The sequence below is a fragment of the Alosa pseudoharengus genome, unplaced genomic scaffold (genome assembly GCF_046254945.1).
Source record: "Alosa pseudoharengus isolate Yale_2024_CS ecotype anadromous, Long Island Sound unplaced genomic scaffold, YU_APseudo_1.1 YU_APseudo_1.1_scf_16, whole genome shotgun sequence".
Classification (NCBI taxonomy): Eukaryota; Metazoa; Chordata; class Actinopteri; order Clupeiformes; family Clupeidae; genus Alosa; species Alosa pseudoharengus.
The window spans coordinates 13,149,639-13,159,574 of record NW_027468630.1 but is presented as its reverse complement, the minus strand read 5'-3'; the positions used below and the strand labels follow the sequence as shown (position 1 = coordinate 13,159,574).

Below are 9,936 nucleotides of genomic sequence, written 5' to 3'. Positions count from 1 at the left end.
TCATGTTTTAAAGTAAGTACTTGTAGGTATGGATAGATTGCCTGTTCTGTATTAAGGCATTTTATAGCCTAAAGTACATGAGAAGACTTGGAGGAAGTGTTGTTAGTTTGACAAATAAGTTACCTGACCACTTTACTAGAGGTATTTTTGTACACCAGGTCAATGCTTGTTCGGACTAGACTCCAGGTCACTTTGAAGATTTGCATGACCACTCATCTCCACAAACATTCAACTGTCAAAAAGCAGAAACATTCACCTTCAGGAGTTTTCCTATTTTTTTGGTCAAAAAAAAAACAAACAAACATATATACGTATATATATATATATATATATCTATGAAAGAAACCCTTTCTTCCATGTCCACCATGTCTTTACTACAATGAAAGTGTTATTTAAATGATATACTGTAATATCTAGAAACAAATGAAATGTGTACAGACAGTGTTTAATTAGCCAGGTACAGGTGGTCATTACACATCTAACACATCTAACCATTTGTTCTGCTTTGCTCTAACTGGATTAGATGTTGATCTATGTATCCCTTCTGTAGAAAACAAAACATCTGAATTCCCCTTCCTCAAGAGTGTTATCCCCATAAAAACATTGTGAATGACGCAATCCTCCCCACAGCTTGGAGGCCCAGGGCACACACAACTGTTTGTGTGTATGTGTATGTTTGTGTGTGAGAGAGTGTGCAGGAGTAAGTGCGTAAATGGTCTGGTGCGCCTCAGGGCTGCCAGTCCCAACAGGTCCCACATGCACACAGAGTTCAGTGTGACATCAGACATGACTGTCATCAGGATCCGGCTTTTTGCTCTGTCCAGCTGTAGCAGACTTAGGACATAGTCGGAGCTTGTGGCCAGGGTGGTAGACACTATCTGGAAATTAGCTTATTTCAGCTAATTTCAGAACAATGGAAGTCACTGAAGTCGCTAAAGTCACTTCTTTTCATACTAGTTACACATCTGTGCTCCATATGAAAGAAATATAGTCCACGCCAGGCTCAGGTTCAAGAAATATTTCCTAAAATGTCCTTATATCAAGATGAGCCATATTTCAAGATAAGGTTACTGCAAACCCAAAACAATTACAATACTAATCACTTAGATCTATGAATGGAGGACATGCATTTTTATGTGTACGTGTTGCTAGGGTTGTATTCGTACAAGCATGTGCAAAAGTAGTAGTGAAACATGGGGTGAGTCATTTATGAAAACAGCTGACTAATAAGGATATGACATTCAGTAACCTGCATCAGGAAGTGCAACACGTTTGGTGATTTCAGTGACCTGTCAAAACCTGACAATTTGTGCAATATATTTGATTCCAGTTATTTGGAAATTGGAGACTCATAGACAGGCTATGTAAAGGTGTGAGATTGATTTACTGATTCAAATAAAGCAGCAGAGATAATTCGGGTACTTGGAAAATTTGCTTTGTAACAGAGGTGTGGCCTTTTCATACAGTGGGCTTTAGCGTATACATTTCCTTTTTTTATCCTAGAATAATCCACAGCACTTCAATGTACTCGTACTACTACACATAGTTTGAGATTGTTGATGTTCGATTTCTAATTTTGTAAAGATTTAAGTCTAAATAAGACATAAAATAAAGACACTGAGAATCAATGGGCTGTTAGCCTAGAAATCTAGACGCGCCCCTAGCGGCAGCAAATTATAGTTGCTGCCAGGGCTAGTCTAGCAACTCTCCGTTGGCTTGTGAGCTCCAGAAATCGAAACTTAATCAGGACATTGAAATCGTGTATAGAGTCGTTTGGTGGGCTTAACATAATGATTGATGGCAGAGTTGCAACGGTTTGGCTTGAATTCCCTGCTACTTGAAAACAAATATCCTATTGCGTCCTATTGCGTGCAGAGGGAATTTGAAAGACAACTGATTATCCCGCCCCTCGGACTGAGCACTGCGAACGGTGAGTGCCCAGACCCTACATTTTAATGTGGGTCTGGCTCGCCAGGCTACTGGGCTGTTAAAATTGTATTACTTTGATGTCATTGACTATGACACCAAACTTGAAAGTCTGTAAAATATCTATGTGATCTTTTTTACAGTACCATAACAGTAGCACATAGTACAGTGGTAAAGATCATAAGCAACAATAGACATCTATGTATTTTGCCTAAATAATTTACCACAAACATGATAAGACAATGCATATATTTAAATGCATGATATCTAGACCCGCAATCACTAATAAAAGGCACACATTAGCCAGCACTCATCTTGTATTACGTAACTTCCTTATTATTTGATAACATTTGCCAGATCTTTATTGAAGAAGCACAAATTATAAATGAAAGTATAAAATAGTCTTCAGTTGAGAATACAGTTAATTTGAAAAAATCAGACACAAATATTTAGCCCCTTCTGGCGCTCCAATGCCCACATGCAATTTAACCTTTGCGTTAGGGTCACTTGACCTAGTAATGAGGTCAGCTGTGTTGAAAGGTCAGCGGGACAGAGTGAAATGTATTCATCAGACATTTATTTATGAACCCAGATAATGTTACTTAATTTTTTTCAGACACACCCAGTGGAACTAACTGAAATGGTAGACTACTAGCTTTGGTGAAAAAATCCAAGCATTGTCAAAGTGATGCTGTCTGTTTTCTACTTCCCTGTTTTATTTGCATATCATACACATACTGACCAATCCAATCAACCATTCCCTTGTCACATCCAGCATGCTCCTGTCCTTAGATGGGCCACCCTATTGTTAAACTCTATTCTGCAAAAGAATGTCTCTATTTGGGTCAAACCACACACTGCTCTCTGTCTCCTTCTCTCTCTCTCTCTCTCTCTCTCTCTCTCTCTCTCTCTCTGTCTGTGTATGTCTCATTCTCTCTCTCTCTTTCTGTCTCTCTTGCATGCGAGTCTTCACAGCCAGACATCCACAACAGCAAATCTCCTGTGGCCTGCCGTTTAGTTCTTAAATTATACCCTCTGTCAGTCCCCTTGCTATTCACGTCAGCACGGTATTTTTGCCTGGAGCAAAGGCTTTCATCTCGCCCCATACTCTGAATACATGGGCAGTTCACTTCAAACATCCATCCTCAAAAAGGATGATGTTCATCAATATAGAAAGACACAGAGAGAGAGAGAGGGAGAGAGAGAGAGAGAGGGAGAGGTGTTAAGGTTCCAACAACAGAAACAGCTGAGAAAGAGAAGGGAAGAGAAAGAGAGGGGGTGGGGTGGGGTGGTGGACATTGGGGTGGGGTGGGGTGGTAGGCGTTGGGGTGGGGTGGTGGACGTTGGGGTTCCAGCAACAGCAGCAACAGCTGGAGAGAAGGTCTCAGTTGTGAGAACAATCTTCTCCATCTGGGATGAGATCAGAGGCTTTCATAAATGGGCACACAATGGCTGTTTCCTTACAACCACATACACACACACACTCTCTCTCGCTCTCTCTCACACACACACATAACACACATTCTCTCTCTCTCTCACGCACACACACACACATGGAGAGAGACCCTCTCTCTCTCACACACACACACACACAGCTCAAGCCATATGAGATCATATGTTTTGGATAGCAGGGCCAGACCACTGCTGTGATCACACATTTGGACTGAGGATAGGCCAGTGTTCCACCTCAACAGGGGCTTTCACAGATTAAAGAACCCAATCTGACATCCAGTTCAGCTTTGTGACTTTTTTCAAAGACAAGTAAATGATTCAGGAAACCTGATCTGTGCACAGCAACCAGATCATTACAATTGGCACTGCATTTATTGATGAGGACCACTTTCTGAGTTTTATAATTAATGACGTAGGCCTACTACAATTCAATTTAGCTTATAAGAAAGGTTTTTATTTATATGTATTTGCAGGATCGACACAGTTCAGGTAGGACAGGCCTATTTGTTGTCTAGGTTTTGTTTTCCCAACGGAATGCTTCACTTTGTCTCTTTAACAGCAGGCGTCCACCCAAACCACAGCGGGAAAGCCTCGCTGTGGTTACGTCACGTACACTTTCTATCAATACGAACAACTCTCACACGAGTGTACATCTGCCTTCAAACTGGGATTGAAACTAACGGGGCACTGGATTGGATTTTCAGACCTGAAGACAAGTTTTGTAAGTATTTTGTGGAGGATGTCAGGATTTCATCTGATTTTTATTTGAAAGATAGGACCTACCTATTTTAGCCTACCTGAGTTTCATGGTTTTAGTGACACTTTGTCATAGCCTATGTAAGCAATGCAAGTATAATGTTTTTGAAACATTATGTTGGATTTTTTTTTTAAATGACCATGGGGGTCATTATGTTTTAAATTAGTAGCCTACACTAGCCTCTACACAATCAAAAGCAATATGGGAAATGTAATCAGCATATTTGTTTTTGAAAGTGACGATACATGAGTGATATTCAGCAAGGATGCTACAAAAGCCATTGAGGATTTGTTTAGCATATTTGGCACGAGAACTTCACTGATTGATGCAAGTGAAAGGTGAATTGCGTGTGGATTTTGCGGGAAATAGTTAGTTTTGTAAGTCAATGTATTATGTCACAGCAAGTTTGTTTAGCTATATCCATCTGTTGCAATCATTGTCAACTGCGTCTAAAATCAAGCATAGCCTATAACAATTTCGGACAGACTGGCCTCAGTTAAATCATGGCTATTAAATGACATGGTAATAGACGCAGCCTACAGAGCCTCTGTTGTGAGGTTTGGGTTGCTTCTACATGAACAGAATCAGTAGGTAGGCTAACTAATGTTGTCACAAAGGCCAGTGAGCAACATTTGAAGTGTGCATGCTAAGAGTAACCTATTTTGCATGAATATGTTGTATGCATATGGCTATTAGCCTACATTAATTTAAATATTTTGCAGAGGTTGCGGGAAAAGATTGATTAAAAAAAATAAATAAGTGCCATACGTTTGGCCCGTCTCTAGGTTCCCTTGTAGATTCCTTTGCTGCGGCTGCCCTTTGAACAACTTTGTTAATGCACATGGTTTCCAAGGTCACAGTCTCATAATCCTCCTGTTCCGCAGGCAGCAATTCATCTGCTCAAGACATGGCGAACCGACGCCTCCTGATGGCTGTTCTGCTGCAGTCACTTTTCGGGTGCCAGGCTGCTCCACGCTTTTCCAACGGCTTTCTTTACCACGATATCTTCAACAACAACGGCAACGGAGAAAGTATGACAATTTGCTTGTATTTACAGATCATGGATAAACCGCCTCTGCGCAATACTCGTGAAATGTTCACATCCCTTAATAAACACAACATTCCACAACACATATATTACGCATATGGTAAGAAGCTCTTTCTGTGTGCATGGGGAAAGAAGCTGATGCATCCAGGATGCAGCTTTTTGTCGTTCAGTGCACATTGAGATTTGACCCCTTCACTCTTTGTATGTGTAATTTACTTATTACTGACAAGAAACGTACATTATAATACTATAATTGTACTTTTTCATTCTGCTGTAGTGTAGCCCAAACCTACTAAAGGTGAAGGGGGCTTCATATTCCTCAGTGCCACAAAGATGTTACCTTCTGAGTTACATGGCTACAGTATATCCTAAGGCTGTGTATAAAGTTATTGAACTAAACTGCATGTTATAGTACTCTTGAGAGGTAAGCTAATTACATGTAACAGATATAAGAGGTTAAATTGGGAGCTTGAAATCTGATCTTGACATCTATCTATGTGTCTGTCTTCCTGCAGTTTCCTTCAGTGGGGTGCAGCTTCACGTGGAGTCTGAGCAGACGTCCGTGTTCACCTCGCGTGGGGCCAACGCCACCCTGCCCTGCCACTACTGGTACCAGCCGGCGCTCAGTGCCCCCCGCAGGACACGCGTCAAGTGGTCCTGGCAGCCGGCCGGTGGGGGGCACGAGATGGACGTGCTGGTTGCCATAGGTAACCGCCAGCGTACCTTCGGCGGGTTCAGAGAGCGAGTCCACCTGCGTCAGATGAGCGCGGGAGACGCGTCGCTCGTGATATTGGGGCTGCACCTCAACGACACAGGTCGCTTCCGGTGCGAAGTCATCGACGGGCTGGAGGACGAGAGAGTGACCATTGACCTTGGGCTGCGAGGTACACTGTGGCCAGCAGCTTTTCTCGACTGTGTAATAGAACAGAATGATTTGCAGACAGCAGTTTCACATCATCTCTCAGATCAGAACATGTGTATAATAGAACAGAATGATTTGCAGACAGCAGTTTCACATCATCTCTCAGATCAGAACATGTGTAATAGAACAGAATGATTTGCAGACAGCAGTTTCACATCATCTCTCAGATCAGAACATGTCTTCACAACTTACTGCTTTGTTGGTGTATAAATTATGCTTATTACTATGCATTAAACAGACCTCTATTGGTCTTCATCATATTTGAGGAAATTAAAACATGATCAGAATACAGCAATTTCATTACACTTCATTTAAATAAATGTTGATACAAAATATGAGCCAAATGTGCCTGTGCCTCTACAGGTGTTGTGTTTCCCTACCAGCCCCATCATGGCCGCTACCAGCTGTCCTTCTCCAAAGCGCAGGAAGCATGTGAGGAGCAGGGGGCCGTCCTGGCGACCTTCGACCAGCTCTACACCGCCTGGGAGGAGGGTCTGGACTGGTGCAACGCTGGCTGGCTGGCTGACGGCACGGTGCAGTACCCCATCACATTACCCAGAGTGCCTTGCGGGGGACTGGGCTTGGCGCCGGGGGTGCGCAGTTACGGGGCGAGACACAGACACCTTCACCGCTACGATGTGTTTTGCTTCTCCTCCTCTCTCAAAGGTCAGCCCATCTCCATTTATTCAGTTTACAATTCAGGGTGAAGAAATAGTGCCAGAGTGGGGAAGTTGACTTGTTACCAGTTTAGTTAAGGGAATCATCACAGCTCCTCAAGAGTTGGACAATTGGTAGAAATTAGTTCTACTAAAATTAATTTCTTGATTCCATACCTTTGTGTTCAGACACTCCGATTAGCATTTCAAAACAGTAACTCCCCCAGCCCCCCAGTGATGGTCATTACCAATCACTCATCAGTGAGTCACCCCCTAAGGCATTGTCCTGTACTGTATAAGTATAAGTATAAATACTCTTTTGATCCCATGAGGGAAATTTGGTCTCTGCATTTATCCCAATCCGTGAATTAGTGAAACACACTCAGCACAGAGTGAGGTGAAGCACACACTAATCCCGGCGCAGTGAGCTGCCTGCAACAACAGCGGCGCTCGGGGAGCAGTGAGGGGTTAGGTGCCTTGCTCAAGGGCACTTTAGCCGTGCCTACTGGTCGGGGTTCGAACTGGCAACCCTCCGGTTACAAGTTTCGAAGCGCTAACCAGTAGGCCACAGCTGCCCCTGTGATGTCTATAATAGTAAAACCATATCTTCCTCTCCGCATGTTGTTCAGGGGAGGTTTACTACCTGCCGCATCCTCACAGGCTCAACTTCACTGAGGCCATCCAGGCGTGTCAGGATGATGGGGCCCACATCGCCAAGGTAGGCCAGCTGTACGCCGCCTGGAAGTTCACTGGAATGGACCGCTGTGATTCCGGCTGGTTGGCTGACGGGAGTGTGCGGTATCCAATCACATACCCTCGTCTGAATTGTGGTCCCATGGTTCCAGGGGTGCGCAGTTTTGGGTTTCCAGCTCCCCGACATAAGCACGGGGTATACTGCTATCGAGTGGAGCAAGCCTCCACCTGTTTGTGAGGATGTGTGAAAAAGAGATTGCTGAAATGTTGTTAAAGGTGCAATATGTAGTTTCTGCCAAAACTGTTGCCAACACCTGTGTGGTTCTAAAGGCATGATCCCTCCGTATTCTTATACAATCTGTTTCTCTATATCAGGCCTTTTTATTATATATTTTTTAAATGATCTGGTGCTGTTTAATGTAAATAGATGCTTTTCCATAATCACCATCAGACCGATTGCCCTGCGGTACTGCCCTAAAAGCTGCCCAAAAAAAAACAAAAAAACATCCCGCCTCTTTTGCAATCAAGAAAGGAAGTTTAATTTAAGTTAAAAATAGCTAAAATTAATTGTTGTTTGTCACAGTGGCACTAAGCAAGTGATCAGATGCATAGCATAGTAAGACTTACAGTAAGTAAAGTGTAACATTACATAACATAAATAACATAAACAGATGTAACACTCTGTTGCTCGAAGCTGTCATGTACTAGAAAAAAAGTTAATTGGCTAATCCCTTACAAGTATCCTGAAAACATGGTTCTAATAGAAGCAGCTAACAACATAAACATGGTTCTATTAAGCTGATTTCACAAGCTGACTGACGAATCTCCAACGAGTTTCTTTTGCTACTGACCCTCTTTCACTGGGCTTTACCTCAGTTGGCCCAGATAGGCCGGGGGGTAATCAGAGGGCCAAAAGCCCCAGACTGCTGACACTGAGGGAACCCTGAGAAGCCACCATCCAGCCCTGGAAGTGACAATAGGAACATTACTGTGTCTGGTGGGCATTAGTTTGCCAGCCTCTGGCTCAATAGTTTGGAATGGGGCTAATGAACACTCAAAAACACCTGAAACAAAGAAGCAGTATTTAGAGAATAGACAGAAGAATTTTTCCCACTCTTGTTTCTCTATGGTTAGTTTACAAACATGGTTAGTTTTGACAACAAAAAACTGCATATTGCATCTTTAAAGGGGAAGGCTCTTTTGGTCTTCTCTGTAAGTGTGGTGTGAATGACCTGAATACAGAGTAGGCTACCTGTATATGAGCAGTGTATCGGCATGGCAGAGTTTTGGACTGGAGAGCATTTTGGTCTAGAACACTTATTTCTGCACATCATGAGGCAGTATGCACGTCTACTGTGCCAGGGGTCCTGACAGGGGTTATCCACGGAGATGAATGAAAAGCTGTGTATTTTCTAAGCACAATAATCTACCCACTGTCTTTTAAGTACTTGAGCAGCAGTTAGCCAGTTATCCACATTTGGTACTGACCAGATACATCATGTCAACTCATCATACTGTGCACATTTATTAAAGCTGTGGTAATATTATGTAACATTACAGATTATGTGTCAATAACTGTGCAACCATTTCTATGGTATTTTTGTTTAATTCATAGATATATTGTTAAAAGCATAGAAAACACTTGTTAAAGAGTTGTAATAATGTTACAGAGTATTAGAGTCAGTATACTGTAGGGCTCTGAATCCTGTCCTTTTTATCTGTTGAGGGAATGTGTTAAAGGGTAAACAGTGTGCAAGGGCAAGAGTATAATTTTGCCTCTTAGAGAATCAATTTTTTTAAAAAGAACCTGGTTTTAAAAGATCCTTTACTCGTAACAAACTTGTCCCCACTTAAAGCTCAGACTTACTGTACTTAGGACATTTTTCAATGTGCAAGATGCAGCTAGATTGCAAAATGTTACTGGGTAATGCATTCAAATGCTTCTTCCTGAAAAACACTGCTCTGCTTGTTTAAGGACTTCAGTTGAGCTTTATGCATCAGTACAAAAAGAAATTGTACAACTGGAAATGGCATGTGTGAAAATACTGTGTTGTATTAAGAGATGATCCTCACCGATGAAATACTGACAGAAATAGCAGATCCACAGTTTACAGATGGCAAAAAGAAACACATCTGTTTTTTGATTGTGGTGTATGTGGTGTCTTTTCTTTTGTCTTTGAGTTTCATAGTTCTTGTCATTACTATTGTTTACTGTGTCACAATATTGTACCTCATAATTTCATATACTGTTTAACAGCAGGTGGGTGGCAGTAGTTTTAAGTAAAATAAATGTCTATTTTTAAAATTGCTTACACATACTGTTATTGTTCTCTTCAAAATATTCTATATTTTAAATATTTGCATCTTTAATTTTTTCATTCTTTTAATTTGGTTGAAGAACTTTGCGTGTACACTGTGGTCCTCAGCCAAATGAAAGCACCCTCGGGCCAAACATGGCAACACACCATTCTGTCAAACAAGC

The 9,936-nt window shown here is 42.0% G+C and overlaps 1 protein-coding gene across 2 annotated transcripts; it reads left to right on the top strand.

Annotated features, from left to right (window-relative positions):
* Nucleotides 1-3,571: 3,571 nt before the first annotated feature.
* LOC143125545 (hyaluronan and proteoglycan link protein 3-like) lies at nt 3,572-9,762 on the top strand. Of its 2 annotated transcripts, none has more exons than XM_076287121.1 (5): nt 3,572-4,099; nt 5,020-5,166; nt 5,699-6,067; nt 6,469-6,771; nt 7,391-9,762. In XM_076287121.1, exons 1-5 carry the CDS (start codon nt 3,913-3,915, stop codon nt 7,690-7,692), a joined length of 1,308 nt encoding a protein of 435 aa, XP_076143236.1. In that variant the 5' UTR covers nt 3,572-3,912; the 3' UTR covers nt 7,693-9,762. The 2 variants fall into 2 exon arrangements, with proteins under 2 accessions (XP_076143236.1, XP_076143238.1); XM_076287123.1 differs by having other exon boundaries at nt 3,966-4,099; nt 5,024-5,166.
* Nucleotides 9,763-9,936: the final 174 nt, after the last annotated feature.

Coding starts and splice junctions, on each gene's coding strand:
- LOC143125545 (XM_076287121.1), top strand. CDS start 3,913: ATGCTTCACTTTGTCTCTTTAACAGCAGGCGTCCACCCAAACCACAGC. Junction 6,068..6,468: donor CATTGACCTTGGGCTGCGAG/GTACACTGTGGC, acceptor GTGCCTCTACAG/GTGTTGTGTTTCCCTACCAG. Junction 6,772..7,390: donor CTTCTCCTCCTCTCTCAAAG/GTCAGCCCATCT, acceptor CATGTTGTTCAG/GGGAGGTTTACTACCTGCCG.